This window comes from Augochlora pura, chromosome 10 (genome assembly GCF_028453695.1).
Source record: "Augochlora pura isolate Apur16 chromosome 10, APUR_v2.2.1, whole genome shotgun sequence".
NCBI classification, from domain to species: Eukaryota; Metazoa; Arthropoda; class Insecta; order Hymenoptera; family Halictidae; genus Augochlora; species Augochlora pura.
The window spans coordinates 12,315,832-12,332,747 of record NC_135781.1 but is presented as its reverse complement, the minus strand read 5'-3'; the positions used below and the strand labels follow the sequence as shown (position 1 = coordinate 12,332,747).

At 44.4% G+C, this 16,916-nt stretch overlaps 1 protein-coding gene across 5 annotated transcripts in view; it reads left to right on the top strand.

Annotated features, from left to right (window-relative positions):
- The window catches only part of LOC144476010 (uncharacterized), a 396,477-nt gene that overhangs the window by 305,044 nt on the left and 74,517 nt on the right, over window positions 1-16,916 (top strand). For all 5 annotated transcript variants that reach the window (XM_078192512.1, XM_078192510.1, XM_078192511.1 and 2 more), the window contains one exon: window positions 6,477-6,523. In XM_078192512.1, coding sequence (XP_078048638.1) covers window positions 6,477-6,523 — 47 coding nt within the window. The remainder of the gene's footprint in view (window positions 1-6,476; window positions 6,524-16,916) is intronic.

The following is a 16,916-nucleotide window of genomic DNA, read 5'->3' as shown; positions in this document are numbered from 1 at the left end:
CTCGCGAGCTACCTCTTTCACTCTCCGGAGGTCCAGAGGCCTCTTATGCGCTGTTTAACTTATCCATTTAAAACTCAAACATGCGAAACAATTAATTAGTAATTAACGCTAGCTGGTCGTAGAGGAAGGAGCAAAAGAGAGGAAGAGTTGGAAGGACGATAGGGTGTTCGCCCCTGGGGTGTCTGCACCGCCCCCTGAAGAGGGTACCGGCTGGGTGTAGGAGGCTTCTGCAGAAGCAAGAAACTTTAAAGTTCGGAACTTCAGCTCCGCTGTTAGCTTCTAATTAGCGGACAAACAGTTAACCTCCAGATACAGCTCGCCGCTCGACCGTGTCTAGGCGAAGGATATTCTAAGCCCGGCGCACGTGAATTCTGGCCCCGATTGTTATCATCCACTTCTTCCGCCGCGAAACTAACGAACCCAGGAACATTAGGTCGATGGAAAAGTTCCGTCAAATTTTTCTCCCCGTTAATTATTTCCGTAGTATCCGCTGCGCGATCCCTGGATGTTCTCCAGAGGATTCGGGCGAGTTCTGCACGAACGTAATTTATCCCCCGTAGCCAGGCTTCAATTTTCTGCTCATTTCTAATTCTTTCTATGGTTGAAATCACCATGGATTCGAAGCTAGAAGTCTCCTGTGCAGTGTACAAAGTGTAGTTGTAAACTGCTGGTTGAATTGTATACTTAAGGTTGAGTCACCAACCTTAAGTTGGACCTCACTTTGATTGCGCCTCAAATATCTTTATGATTTTTAAGGATATGTCAAATGCTTCAGAACGGAATTGAATGTGTCATATATTTGTTTTTATGCTATTATTTGCTTTAACTGTATCAAGAACACATTTATTTTACAAAGTGGACAACTCTCTTTTAATTCACTACAATGATAGCCTCTTTCATCATTTATTGACTCAACCCTGACAAACATATTCTGTTTTCATATCTGATACACAAAAATTCATATTATCATAACAAATACTTTATTACATCACATTAGTCCCAATGACATTTAAGGTGTAAATGATAAAAATCTGACTTTATATAATTACTCAGCGTAACTTTCTTTTACTGCCTGTTATCGTGTGACTATACCAACGTCTTCATAGAATATAGTCACTGTTTCAATTCCAATCCATTAATTACTATGGTCAGACCGGCGAGCCTGTTCTCAGGCAATAACCACATTAGTAAAATCCGGGGCACTAATAGAGAGAACAATTCCCTTAATTTTTCGTTCGGTGGAACGCTAACAAAGTTTCCCACGAGCTCCGAGTTCCCGGTCCGCCTCTGTCCGTGCAATTACGAGCGGAGATTTTAATTTCAAATTCTTCACTCGTCCCTGGTCGGATAAATCGGTGGTCATTACGCGTGTCCCCAATCCCCTCCGTTCTCATCTTAGGCGCGGCTACCTTGCAGATTGCCTGTCACTCCGTTTTCAAATTGCTCGGACACGGTCCGCGTTGCTGGAACCGTGGCCGGTCGATCGAGCAACGTTTGCTGCACACGGACGAACCTTTCGGACGCTGCGAACGACAAACGCACTGGCTGCGAAGGTTTTGCACGAAGGGCACCGCCGCGCCGTGACTCGTAGGCTGATAGGGTGGTGGCGACGAGTTAGGTCATCGATGGTGTGAGGGTTTCAATATGCTTCGACAGTAGTTACGATACCCAGGCCTGGACCCGCCATAGATCGGAGTGGATGCAGACCGGGGGGCCGAAGAGGGGCCGGAGGGTGGAGGTGGACTATCGTGCTGCGGTATCGGTCGCCTTGGTTATTTAGGAAACCATATCAAAGTTTGAGTTGGCTGGTTGCCGGCAGTGCGCAACCCTCCTATCGTGGCCTCCGCTTCTGGACAATGAGATCTCTTCCGGTCTCGTCGAGGTCGCCCTTGACGTTCGTTACCGGACCGAATAACGGCACCTTGAGCCATGAAAATGGTGGCGCATTGAATCCCTGAAGAGCCCTGCTAAGAAAAGACCAGTGATAGATCGGACGACCATTATGTCCGAGACCACTGCCCACTGCCTTTTCAAGTCCGTAATTGTCATTTGTCAGTCCCGCGGGGACCATCTTTTACCTGAGTCGCGGAGCAGTGAGCGATTATTGATTTGGTACCCGATTTAAAAAAATCGGTTAACTTCTTGCGAAGTTGGACCCGCTAAATAACCAATGCGTAACACAATGTTGATATAATTCGTTTGAAAATGAAATTAAGGAATCGTAGTCTCCCGGGGAGAAATAGGAGTGTTATAATTTTATAAAAAAAATACCTCGTGATCGTGAGTTCCACCTTCTTAAAGTAAAGTGTTCTCTCTATAATGATCACAGAAAACTTGATGAACCATTTTTTACATTCGCGAAGCTTGTGACTTTTAAACAAATACGTCGCCCGAGATATATTTTGTCTGGAAGTTGTAGCAGTTTGAATATCGGAAATTTTGTCACAAGGGAACTGACGATCCCAAGTTTAGCTCAGTATCGCAAGTGTTATCCGCCGGAGAAACATTTATTCGTATCTTCTCGAAAGTTGCATGCGGGGAGACGTTCGCGCGACGAGTTGATGGTACTTCATCGTTCTCGTAAACAGTCCCGGCAATTAGCGGGAAAAATCCCGTAAGCCTGACGCGCTACGACAAGGCGCGACGAGGGACGGAGGCAAGGAAACGAGACGACGAGAGAGGCGGGCAAGCTCTACTTCTAGCACTCCGCTAGGAGCCGCGAGTTCTTCGGGAAGGGTCGAGAGATTTAATTAAGGCAGAGAGCGACGACGGACAGAAAGACGAGTCGCTACGTCGTGTAAACTCGAGCTCGTCCGTCGTTCCCCGTCGGTCTCTCCCTGTCGTAGCCTCGGGGACGGGACTACGCTCTCTCCTTCTTACCATTCTAGAAGATCTCTCGAAAACTCGTGAGAACGCTGCACACGTCTACGACGTAGATCTGTCCGACCGAGCGTGTGCGTCAAAGTTCGTCAGGCCACCCCCGATTCCAACCAGCTGAAGTTTCATCCGACCGATCCTGTTTCCCTCATCGACATTACACGGACCTTGTACCGGGAGCCGGGCCGCGTTATCAGCGTGTTGCTCACCTGTACTGAATCGTCGGGACACTGTTGTAATTATTTGCGAGCCGCGGGCTTGCGGGTGTTCTACTAAATCACGGTTTAAACTCAAAGTTATTCGGTCTATTAACCTATTTTCAAGAAAAAGTTGTTCGACGCTTCCCCTGCAAAGTTATCTTACTTAAGCGAACAGACAACCTGCGTTCTTTTTCTTTACAGCGTAGAAAAGAAGGGTATTGCGAGTAAGACGTCTTAAAATTTTAACTACCACAAATTTAATTAATTAATTCTTGATTTCTTTAAGCTCTTGCCGCGTGTTGTCGGGTCCTTGATAGAAGTTTTTAGTAATAATCTGTTAAGCATGATTGTTTCCCAATTCAGTTCTCATTTCATCATTATTTGAGTATTCGAGTAAATGTAAGGACGCAATAAATAAAAATTCAGATATTTTCATTCTCTTGTAAGAAAAAATTACTAATCATTGTAATATTACTATGAAGAAGATGATAAGACATTTAATATCAGAGGATGTTGGTATCAGGCAAGAAAGATGATAGACTCATCAAACATTTCACATACAAGTTCTGTCAGAAAAATAATAAAAATGTACGATGATCAAAATTTATTTCAGACGGCCGTGTTTAGTAGAGTAGGTCACACAAGCACCTACAAATCCTAGAAACATAAAGTAAATTGCAAATGTGTCTAAGAATATAATTCTCAAACACTAATAATTCATCCGGACCACCCGAGCCCTGTCACCTTAAGTTTCCTCGGTGGCCCAGGTCCTCCATCGGCGACCAATCTACAATCCAGCAAGAGCGAGCTGGTGCTTTTAATCTGGCCGTCGAGCATCGGCTGCGGCATGGCGCCAACTGTTCCAATCAGGCAGAAGGTGGATGTAGAATAATAGCGTCAACACCGCGAGGCTTTGGTCGGGCGCCTGTGTCACTGTTCCTCCGTGCTTATTTATTATACTTCCACGGGGTGCTTGTCAGGCGGTCGTTCTTCCTAGCACGCTGCGAGCAGCGCAGGAGCAACATCATCTGTTCCGCGGTCGCGGTTTCAGCGTCAATAATTCGCAAAGGCTGCGGGGCAGCCTCTAACCGACTGATTTCACGCATCTGGCGTTTGGTGGTTTAGTCTGGCCTGGTCCACGCCGGTTGCGCGCCTAGAGGAACGGACGAAAGACGACGATGGTAGCGTTGGAAAGCGTAGGACGTACCGTAGAACAAGACGATGGAACGCTGAAGAGAAATAGACGTTGAGAGCGAGCGAGATGGGACGATGTAGATAGCATGAGAGCGACAGAGAGGCAGATTGAGAGAGAAAGAGAAGCAGGAGAGATCCTCTCCGAGAGAAAGAGAAGGAGAGAACGGGCAGTCCCTGCCTCGCCGCCGTGGTGGTCCCGTGATCAATATTCCTTACCCCCTTTGCCTTGGCTTACCCCTCCGGCGCGGTACGGGTGCCCCTTACCTCGTGAAAACCCTCCTTCTACCCTCACCCACATCCTCCCACCTCCCTTCGGGGAGAACCCGGGAGAAACCCCTGAAACCCCTCTCGCACCCTCGTCTTAATTAGGAGTCTGAATCTGCGGCGGACACGCGTATAAGGGTAGGCTGGTGGAGATCGGAGGGAGGCAGCCAGGGGGCCAGCCGGGAGGGAGGGAGGTGTAGGTGGGTGTAGAGCTAGGGCAAAGCCAGACGAGCGTCGTGTCCGAAACATTATTCCCAACTTTGGTACGATCGCCAGCGTCACGGCCGCTGCACGACCCTTTTTATTATTCTCCGAAAATAAACACATTTGCGCTTCCTTGCCCTCTCGCGAGTCAGCCTGCTGCAGCCCTCGCCTCCAGCGCGCCTTGCTCGTCCCTCGTTCTGGACGAAAGAACCTCGCCTTGCTCGCAGAGTAATTAGCTCTTGTTCCGGCGAGCCGGATTCACGTTCCAATGGCTCGACCCATGCAGGACGACACTGAACGATTGGCCTCAACTTTTGGTTTACAGACTGTTCCATCGCGCACAGGTCACTTACATGTCTTCTGTAGGGCCTTCTGTCACTACTCTGTTGTTATTCTTCTCCTAATATATAATTTCTAAATGTCGTTTTCCAATATTTCATAATTGCCCACGATTTTTTACATATACAGAGTAGACAATTATGCGATCTCCTGTAGATGAAACGTTCTGTAAATTCTTTATCTAGGAGGCCGAGTTGATTTGTCCCATCATTTCTTATTTATCGGTTTGAGACTTTGCAAAACTAATGTGACTAGCTATCGCAGATATTTCTCTGCTTCTTCGATCAAACAATAGTGAGACAATCTATTACGGTGGTTCATGTTGTCAATAATCGGAGCTAGCTCATTTTTACCGACGAGTTTCTTCGTCGAGTAACAATTTAGGGCAAGGCAGCTCGGCCGAACGTCCAGTTCGATATTCTCGACTAGATCGAGGGGCGAAAGAGCCATCGGGCGGCACGGCCGCGATAATGTCAAAATAATTAATTATCGCTCGAGGGTCTGGAGGGAGTTTTGAAGAAGTCGCAACACGGCCGCGCCAACGTGATACCGCCGCCCGAATCTTTGGTCCGTAAACGTATTTACATGCATGGTACATACTGCTCGGGTACATAGAGGGTAGGTGGCGGTGAGGTTGAACCGAGAGGATATTGGGGTTAGGCCATTCATTAGATTACGGGAATTCGGTGGTACCCGCTGAGCTGGGGGCACGGGGGACTACGCTGAGCGAAAATGCGGGACTGGGTGCACGATCGAGGACCAAGCCTTGCACACATTAGCTGTCGCTACGGGACTGCGCAGCCGGAAGCGAGGAAATATTATTTTGCCGATTACTATTATTTCTTGAAGAATTTCTGCGTAACATCTGGACGATGCGGTTGATCTCCTAGAATGACTTCTCAAAAACTCTGTCAAGAAGGAGATACAGAAAACCTACAAAAAATTATGAAACTACTAAATACGAAGTTAGAATGTAAAAATTTAATCTATTCTTCGTCTGTTTCGATCGTTTATCTGAAATATATATCGCGTAGTACACAATGACGAGTACTTCATGCTGCTTTCATTATTAGGCTTGCGCTGCAAAGTTATCTGACAAATTCATCTTGTACTTGAAGACTTGAGAATTATAGAAACGCAAACGGAAGTTGAACGAGCTGTGTACGTTCCTGTAGCCTAAGAGCGTCAAACTTTTACAGTGTATGTAACTGGAGTTTCCAATGACTGAATTCTGCAGACTGTATAACTGTCTTCAAGAAATAATCTGCTTATTGCAAAATATTCTCAATAACGTGTACTACGTACCAGTCTACAATATTTCTGTTCATGGCTCGCTGAAGTTACTCCAGTTCGTAATTAAGAATTCCAGACTAAAGTGAACTTTTTCTTTTGTTCCAGAGTCGGCCCTCGCAAGGCGGGACTATCCCCGCCAAATCATGAATAAGGTAAGTGCAACGACGTTAATCAGACGGGTTGATTAATAATTGGCGGGGCAAAAGCGTCGAAATCAGCGCGGAGGTTTCCCGAGGGTGCAACGTGTTTAGCTTCGATACGACGAAAGTTGCGCGCACGGTTACCACCAACACGATCGACGATTTGCACCTTCCATCAGCGAATACAAGCGAGTCAGTTACTAGGGAAGATCGATCCAACACCTTTAATCGGTTTTCATGCAACATACCTCCCCTCCCCCTCCCCCCCTACGCTCCCTGTTCATTGCGTGCTCGTACTTTTGCTTGCTATTACTTCGGTGGCTTGTGCCAAGCAATCAACAACGCTTTCATGAGTGAAAATCCACTGATAGAGCCGTAACGGTGCTCGACGACCCATATCCCAGCCGATTATTGAAATCTGGTAGAACACTGGTAGAAGGCGGATCCGACGAAATATTCTACGAACCGCTGCTACTTGGTGTTGCACGCGAACTCGCCAAATCCACGAATAACTCCTTCTTTACCGCTGGAAGACACTAATAACTTGGATCTCTGTTAGCAATATTCCAGTTCTGCTTATTCTATATCTTCTTCGACATGCAAAATTTATTTATCGAAAGGTAGTTTATTAAAAAAACACAGTTACTAAATAGATCGATTAAATAAACGTTTGTTCATTTTTTATTCACAAAATGTGAATAAAATGTGTGTTTCTAACAGAAAAATGAAGATAATAATCTATTATACATACAAAGGACTCGAAAGCCAATCAGCCTATGTCCGTTTACTTTAAAATTTAGATAAATATGAATTTTTTAAATTATTGTGCAAAACAGTAACAATGCCATTAGTGGATTCGAATAGTGAGAACTATGTTTGTCGGAGAATTATTCGCATAAAAAAAAATCTCCATGAATCGTTCCCACTTTGTCCACAAGGAGAATGTTTTCTTGCTTGACCCCATTCTACGCAGGGCAGTTATCGTTGTGCAAGCTGGCGGACCAACACGCGACCGATGAAGGGACGACGAATCGATTCTCGCGTAAACATTTTCGATCCGGCGGAATCATATTTTTCTTAGAAATCGCCGCGTACGCGGAGCCCGATAGAATGCCGGGGCGTTGCATAAGCAGCAGATTAACAGAAAACTTTACGAGTCCATCGTTTTCAAAGTTGCCTGGGATAACTAAAATCAGAGGGAAAAGTTTTTAACTTCATTGCGCGCTTAGAAGTCGGTAACGCTGTAACATAGGAGCCGACGAGGAGGTTCGGCGGGGGTTGGCAGGGGGTGGGCAGAGGGGGTCGGAGGACGCAGGGCGTTACATGAAGTCCTTCACGCCCGCCCGGATCTGCGTGTTTGTGTGCGTCGGTTACGCGTATCTACCCGAGGAATGTATATGTATAACCCGTGCCTCATTTGTAGGCCCTTTATGCGCCGTCTGCCTTTCCTCATTATGCATTGTACATGAGAAAACTTCCTTGGAATCTCTTTCCCTCTTCGTTCCGCCAAGGCTGTCGGCCTCCCCCTACCTTCGCTCCCATTCGACGATGGGTGGTGTTGATCCCTTCGCCACCACCCTCTCCGTCCACCCCTCCTGCCCCCCCCCCCCCCCTCCGACCTCCACGTTGCCCCCTTTCGTTCCTCTTCAGCACTGTGTGCCCCGGCTGGTAGTTCTGCTTCTTTATAAACTTTTAATGACGGCAAAGCCTAATCGAGAGAACGAGCAAGCATACCCGGCCTCGCCTCGCGAAAGCTATCCAAGAAAATCAACGCTGCTGAATCTCGATTTTCGATACTCGAGGGCGAACGGCCGACAACAGTCGCTCCGGTAAACGCTTGCGGAATCCACCGTTACGTACTTCGCGATCGTTAATTGCTATCGATTCGAAGGATGCCTACATCATACGCTCTTTTCTCCCCCCAAAAAAGATCTACGAATTAAATAAATTTCTTTGGGAGTGATCGGTATTTCTGCTGAGGCTGTTTCTTTGAAAATATCGAAATAATTGTGACATTTGACGATCGCTACAAAAGTAGCTGAAAGATTTAGTAACTTATACAAGTTTAGATATTGTATAAACTATGACGTCGAACGTAGGATTCCCTGCAATCAAGGAAATGTTTTACGGTCGATAATTTCTCTTTATTTCAAGCATTCTTGCATCGGGAAAAATCCTCCTTATCAGAGATTTATTAAAATAAACTGTTTCAATAAAAATTGAAATAAAAAGAAAACGTCAAAGTCAGAAATATTCTTTCAATTTACAAAAATCCTCTTTCACCAATGTATAACAAACCAAAACTGCCAACTCTTTTTGCATTAATCCTGAAGTATCGTTATAAAATTTTGAATATTTTCTGGAATGAAAGAAATAGTAGAATTTTTATAATTAATACAGAACGTGGAGAGATTGCGAATTTATGTATTTATGATAAAAATTTGTGAACGAAATGTGAAGCATTTGAAAAACGCGTATCCATTTCTAGTTGTAAATTTCATGAAAATCACGGAGCTGTGTTGAAAATGCATAGGTTGCTGCAGCGGTATTGATTAACGGATGTTTTTGGTAACGACGCAAACAGAATCGGATCGTTATTACTTGCACAGGCCAGTGTCAGTCCTTTCTTACCCTCCGTAAATAGGGGACAACGAGCACGTTAAAACCCACGGCTCCTAAAACACGATTAAACTAACTCTTAGTTATTTCTTCCGTTCACCCGACGCGTACATCCTGCTCCGCCTTTATATACCTTGCTCCTGATCGTTGGTTACGACTTTGTTGGGACATCCAAAGGAAGATCCGAAGACGAAGATGCTATCTTAACCACCACCAATAAAAATACATGAAAAATCCAGATACCCTAAACAATTTCTCCGTTCTCTCATCGTAACATCCATACGTGATTCACAATTAATGTTTTACAAAATCGACATATTCTACCTCGACTGCAACACACAGGAGCTAACCAGACATTGTATCTGATGGTAGTATTTTGGAATACTGCCTTTCGGAATTTCATCCACTCTATTTCGTGACAAAGCATAAAGCCCTCAGTCAAACAACGAAAAATGAGAGAAGCGGACAGTTTAATATACTGGGCAGCGAGCGAGTTAATCGCAAGAAATGTAAAATTAAATGCACGAGCAGGGCGGACCGGGAACACTCTAAATTTCGTATTAATACGCGCGAGAACACCACGGCTCGGTTTTAAAGCAGCGTTTAAAGTCGAGCACGAAGGGATGAAGTGTTCCGGGCGCCATTTAGCGGCGGCACTCTTTCATAAAGGACCTTAATAAAAATCCCAATCTAAACAAGCTTAATTTACGTCCGCCACATAATTACCTACCCCGGAGGCACGACCCGGGCAGCTCGCTCTTTTTCTCCCGCGGCGTCGGCGAGCCACTTCTGGTGCACCACGAGAGGAAAGAGTCCTCCGGGTGCGGGGGCGTAGAAAGGAGGCGCGTGGAGGGCTCTCTGAAAAATCTAAGAGGCTTAAAGCATTAAAAGGGTTATATAACATTCATTAGCAACGGGTCAGCCTTTGTGAAATTTCCCTTGGAAGCGGCTGCACCGGCCGGACAACGACGCTTTCTCGTCGTATACGTCTCTCTCTCTCTCTCTCTCTCTCGCTCTCTTTGCCACGGCAGTTCCACTTCGCCGGATCTCTCGCTCTTTCCCGAACCTGGCCATTCTGTAACGGTCCCTCGTCTCTGGGGGTGCAGGATAGTCACGTGAGCTGCGTATCGTCCCGCCAAGGGGGCGGCAGGATAGGAAAGTGCCGGAGAAAGGAGAGGAGCAAGAGGTGGAGGGTCCGTCTCTGATGAAGATGTCGCACACGCCGGGGACCCTGGGCGAGATTACTCGGGTTAGAACCCGTGGACCCTGGTCAGGGCACATGCTAATTGCTTTATTTGACATCAAGAAATAATGTACTGCTGCTCCACGGCACGGACGTCGTCGTGCGGGACCTCGCGAGGAAACCAGAAACCCCTCGCGCCCTCTTCGGCTCTCGTATCCTGCCCAAAGTATAAATTTGCGGACCTACTACACGCCTTACTTCGCAGGATCGTTAGGTCTTCTTAAGTCACCCGGAGAAGTATTATCGATACCTGCGAGAACGTGGTTTAGGGCTCTTTCTTTCGAGATTTGTAGCTGCGAAACTTCAGATTTATGGGAATCGTTCCGTATGGTAGATTTGATCTTTCAGGCTTGTAGAAGTATAGTATTATAGCTTTTGATAGAAATGGAAAATATTCAACGTTTGTTGAAATTAATAACATTTTACATGTCTTTAGATATCCCTTTTGTTTTAGTGGTATTTAGTGTCATAAAAATGGAAGATATTTACGGAAGTAAATTTTTTTCAAACTATTTCATATTTTTGGTAGCTTGATAATCTGTATCATTACTAAATTGTGAATTTTTACGCAAACTAGTCAAATTCAGAAAACAAGAGCTAAATTAAAATCTCTCTCGGTAGTTGTAATATTTTGTATTTTATTCACCCTGCCATCAATTCGTAAAGTTTGCATTCTGTTTATCCACCTATATCATTCTTCAAATATGCGACAGTATACTCTTTCGATAAACTGAATCCTAATATTCTTTATAAATCCGAAACGAAGATATGTAAGAATATTCCACACATGATCGTTCCTAGAGTCAAATATTAGAAGCGAGGGACCATTATCTTCAGCCCTAGGCCCACGTGCCAAGCAGGGTCCACTATAAATAAAACCAAAAGTGTTTGCATCTGGAGCGTTCGGCCAATTCATGGCCGTCAGTACGTGAGGTGCTTGGTCACCGGAAGGGTGGGTCCATTTACCTCGGACCTAATAACCTTTAGTTGGTCCAATAACCGTTTCTCGGAGTTACATATGGAGGAATTTGTATTCGAAATCGGGTAGATCCAAGGGATGATCGTAGCTTCCAACGCGGGGCACGCATCTTTCTCGTAAATATGCCTGTTCGGTTGGCCGAGTAGAGAGCGTTGCCTTGCAAAAACGGAAGGGGCAGAGGACTTGGACGGCCGACAGGGCGTTAGGGTCGGCTTCGACGTCGCCAAGGGTGCATTTCATCTTCGAGAGCGTCAGCTCGGAGACCGATCGGTCGTACGCTCAATGTCGAATCATCCATCTTTTAACGAATCGAACCTGATAGTCGGCCCGGTGTTTTTGAGAGCAACTGTTGCCTTCAGAGGACTAGCTCCCATTTTAGCGCTATCTGTACGTTCATAGTGCTTCGGCTTGTCTTCGTCATAGTGAAGACTATGATTGACATATGAATCTTTGCACGAATCTCCACATTATAAATAACTTCATAAAAATTAGAATTTAAAAGAATATGCAAATGTTTGATTATTTTCATGCGAAATTAAAATTGTCTACCTTGATTGAAGCAACAATTACAACAAAACTGAGATCTCTTGTCTTTATCCATCTTTAAGATAAATTTATGAGATTTGAAATTTAGTATAAAATATTTTAAAATATTTTTTAATTAATTTATTGTGTAAATAGACTGGACCGTTTGTTATGATATGTATAATAAGAATAATAATGATGGTATTAATAATAACAATGATGACAGTAAGACGAGGATTAAGAATTGATTGACTTGAATGGAATTGTTATCAATATGAAGATATCGAAAAATTGTATTTCTATTCTCACAAATAGTATATTGATCTAAATGTATTCTTGGCGCGCATAGCCTCCCCAACGCAGGACATTTCCTTTTCTTCCCAGTTCCGAGTGTCTCGGAATTTCTAGGAAAGTGTGGCGTAAATATTTCAGCCCGCGAAAATATAACGAGATTCGAGCGATATATCTTTCATCGGACACGGTTGGTCAGCTGTCCGGTTCCACGTTCAATTTTTATGATTAAACTTTTCGCCTGTCTCGTGTGTGCGCACGCTTATCGTGCTCCATCTCTGTTTATCAATATTAACTTGGGATTTATCATTCGACAGGTGAAGACGTGATGAGATCCATAGTTCCATCTCGACATAATATTTCGTTAACCCCTTACCGTACTTTGACGAGTCTGACTCGCGATGGAAATTATTAGTAATAAATTATTAAGTATGGATGTTATTCTGTTCTTTAAAATTAGAATAAAATTCTAAACCCTCGTTATTAATATGTAAGCATTCTAGTAAATTCAGGCGCGGAATAAACATTAATGTTCTCTCCCTTCTAACAAATTATATTTATTGAAAAATTCCTACTCGCAATGACTGTGAAGGAAATCGTACGGCAAGGGGTTAAAACGAAACGATTCGTCTATTTCGATCGGTTTAATGTGGAGATCCGAATAATTAGTTACATATATATAGCATTATGGAGATCAAACGCGTGGATGTCTGTATTTTAGAGGAAATAAGTGTACTGGGAATTGGATGATCCATCTCTTGTCGAACAGGGGTCGAACATTGGACGTCAGAAGCTTATTTCTATCCGAACTTCTGCCTTCGAAAGCGTCCATCATGCCTGGACAGAACACGTTCCCCTAGGCAAACATTCGTTAATATTCACCTGTGCCGGCCGATACCACCGGAGAAAGTTCAACATCGATGGACGTGCTGGGAATTTTGTTAACGATTATTGATGCACGTTAGATGCGACCACGATGCTGGACTGACGTCATGATAATACGTCATTATTTGCGGGATACTTCGACGTTGACGTACCAACGTAACAACACGGAATAATACCTCGGTAAAAATAGAGGCTACGAGTGACACAGGGGAATTAATTCTGTATTTGTCATTCATTTTAGCACTACGTTTCGTGCTTTCGACTGCAAACTATTAGGTATTCAATCTACAAAAATACGTCACATTTAAACAGAACAAAAACCGAATTTGCGGACTACTATTTACAAACGATACAAAGTTAATCTTCGGTCTATCTTTTCAAGGCAACATTTAATTTACAAACTACTACATCAAAAGAAAAAATATAATTTACCTATCATTGTTTCAAAACGATAAAGATTTCATTTTCGGACAGCTATTTTAAAATGAAAAAGTAATGAATTTACAACCTTAACATTATTGTTGAAGACACAGTAGTGCATCAGTGAAATTAGCGTAAAAACTGCACAATCCGTTGGCAGAAAAAGGCTCCACAGTCGGTAGAATTATTTCATCCTTCGTTGTCGCAGTAAATCGCTAACCGGAGGATAAATCACCGCTTCCAAGCCAGCAGGTGCAGTCTCCTTCATGTTCGAATTTTCGAAAGAAAACTCAGTAGCCAGAAACCGCATAGAATATACCGCCGATGCGGTCGAGACGATGACCGTGCCGGGTGACACCGGTGAGAACGGAGAAAACCGGGAAACCATGCGAAGAGAAATAGGGGCGGCAAGGGGCTATTTTTGTGGTTAGCAGGGAATAATTTAGGGCCGGATAATACGCGGAGCCCATGTAATTTAGCCGCGATAGCGACGCCGACGCTCGTCGACGCCCGCCATCGCCGGCGGAGAGTGCGTGCTGGTTTTCATACACTCCGGCACGATGGGAGAGGCACGAGCGACGTGTAACCGGGAACCGGGGGCTCAGGTGTTTCACCGGATAATAGGCGACATCATCCCCACTTCCGCTCCCCCCTCGTCTACCCCCGTGACCTCCCGTCAACCCCCTACCGCCACGTTCCTCGCAGCGTATCATCGTCAAACCCTGATCGATGTAATATTCACGCTCGATACGCGTCCCAGCTTCTGTAACTTGCGACGCTTGATGCCTATACACTTTCCCTCGAATCTCATCAGCGTCCCTTTCATGTCTTCTTAGGCAACGTGTACTTTGTTTGTAAGGGAGACCGTTTTTGTCGCAGCATTGTTGCACGCGGGGCTCGCATCGCTGCAAAATCAAACGTAACGATGAGAGGAATTCTCGGAAACTTTTAATTGATTTCTCACCCACGCTTATTTGCGTTTCTGCTAGCTATCTGAAATGACGCTGCAGCAGAGCTGGGTGCACGTGGAAGATGCATCCGGATAGTTTTACCATCCATTGCACACTGGAATATTGAGAGTATAATGATGAGCTTTTATATAGTTGAGGATTATCATTTGCACACTGTGTTTACTTATGTTCTTTTCTAAAATAAAAATGAGGGGTATCTTAAATACTGCAGTTAGTTTGAACTGAACCTGTTGCAATAACTTGTTGAAAGAAGTTACCTCGTATAATTATATATTCTTCTAAATATGTAATGTGTTCTTTCATTTCTTAACACTAGATACTCTACTGTATAATATTTGGTTTCTTTCTGTTTGCATTGCAAGTATTTAATTAACATATACGATTACAACTAAAACATACTTATGTGAACACTGGGCTACAAATTTGTATGCAACCATTTAAAAAAAAACTATTGTGACAGAATGCTTATTCTATATTTGCAATAAATAGACTTCTAAACAAGCGTGAACTATCGCTTTCCAAATTTTACAGAATAGTGTCAAATAGAAGATTTAAAAAATTTCAGAATATAAAGATTACATCTATCGATTCAGTGTAAAAAAGTGAATAATTTTGATCGTATATAATAAAAATCTCACTGAAACGAATGATCGAGGTCCCTCGGTAAGTAAGCTGTCCGCAGGTATCAACGCCGGTTTAAAACCGGAGGTGTCGTTTGCACTGGTGGATTTGTATATTCGTAGCTCGCGGTAAACACTCTCTTTTGTTGGTCGCCGGGAGTTAAGCCGAGGTCTCCCATTAGCGCCGGCCAGAATTACAAAAATAACACTTGTCCCTGCAGCGCCGCGGCGCCCCACGGGTAGCCTGGTGTAGTTAAGTAAAATTAAGCTAAAATTTCCGTCGAGCCGCGATGTATATTCAACCCCTTTTCCGCCGGCTCTCGGGCGGTGGCCAGCCCTGGCCAGGGACAACCCCTCAGCTCTCTCACTCTTTCACTCTTTCGCTGCCTCTCTCTCTCTCTCTCTCACTCTCTCGCCAACCACCCCCCAACCTACCCCATATTCCGGACACTCTCGCGAGCGTATACGTTACACTTCACGCTGCCCCTTTCTGCCACGCCAGCATTAAATATTTACCTTTCAATGAATATGCAAATATAATTATTTACGCGCAATTTAGACGTTTTTACGCGCCTCGCGCGCCACTCCGGCCATTTCTCGTCCGTGGGCGATTTCCAGCACGAAGAAACAACCCGGCCACCGCCAATCCCCTAAATCTACCACTTTTTATGATTCATTAATTTCTTTGTTTGCGAACCGCGCTGGCAATTAACTGCGATCTGCAATATCGCCGCACCTACCTCGTCATTTCTTAATTAGGTCTCTTCCTGAAATAATTAGACCCTCTGTTCATCCGCCAAGTATCTGTGATTATAGTATCTTTTAGATATTTACAGAAAGTTTTAGATTGCGCATTCTTTAGCGAAATAAAAATTGCCTGCAACAGTTACAAAAAGACTTAAATATTTAAAAAAATTGGAAACTTGTTATCCAGATATGCTCATGCTTTTCTTGTTTCAGAAATGCATGCTACCCGTAATATAACTATACTATACGCATATTGATTTTTATTTAGCATTGTTGTATAATGGTATTATGTTCCTTATATACATATATCATATGTTGTATTATTTTGTTTTTCGCACCGCCAGTTCAATTTCGTTAAAATCGAACAGAATTCAGTACTAAATAATACCTGCACCGTCCGCAAAGACGTCCGTGAATAATTTGTTTGCCAGCCAGGGAACTTGACGTTAACTTTAAATTACGGATGACGGACACGCGCGAAAGGTAGCCGCCTGTTATTAAATCTCCTCCTGGCGGATCTATCTTTATCTGGCCATCGTTCTCCGCGGGATTAACCTTTAACGTTAATTATCTGCCGAGCTCGGCTAGGGACGGGGCACCGCGTGTCTGCGAGGCGGCATCAAAGAACCGAGTGTTTAGCTGCAATATCTTTCCAGCGGCTGCACATCGGTGACCAGAAAAGGGGGTCCGGGGATTCAAAAGAGGGTGAACGGGGGAAGGAGCCGAGGTGGTGATTCGTGGTTGCTGAAGAAACCGGAGAAGCCACCTTCCTCTCCGGCCCTCCTCAAGAACCCGTCTCTCTACTGCCTTTTGCTCTTTCTCCCTTCGCCCCTGGCCGGCATGGTTCATTCAAAGCTAGTTGCTCTGATCCGACAGATGAAATTAAGGAAGTGTGAATACGTCCGCGAGTAATCGATACTGGCAAGCTTGCCTCGCGAACGCTCTGACTAGCCTGTCTATTCGTAGAGGAATAAACGCTTCCAGCCATAACGATCAAGAAAGTCCGTGCTGCTTTCAGGTTTCATATTAGTTTCCAGGTGTAACTTTATTTACCTAGACGATCATTTACCAGGTGTACCATTTTTTTAATGTCAGAATTAAAGTC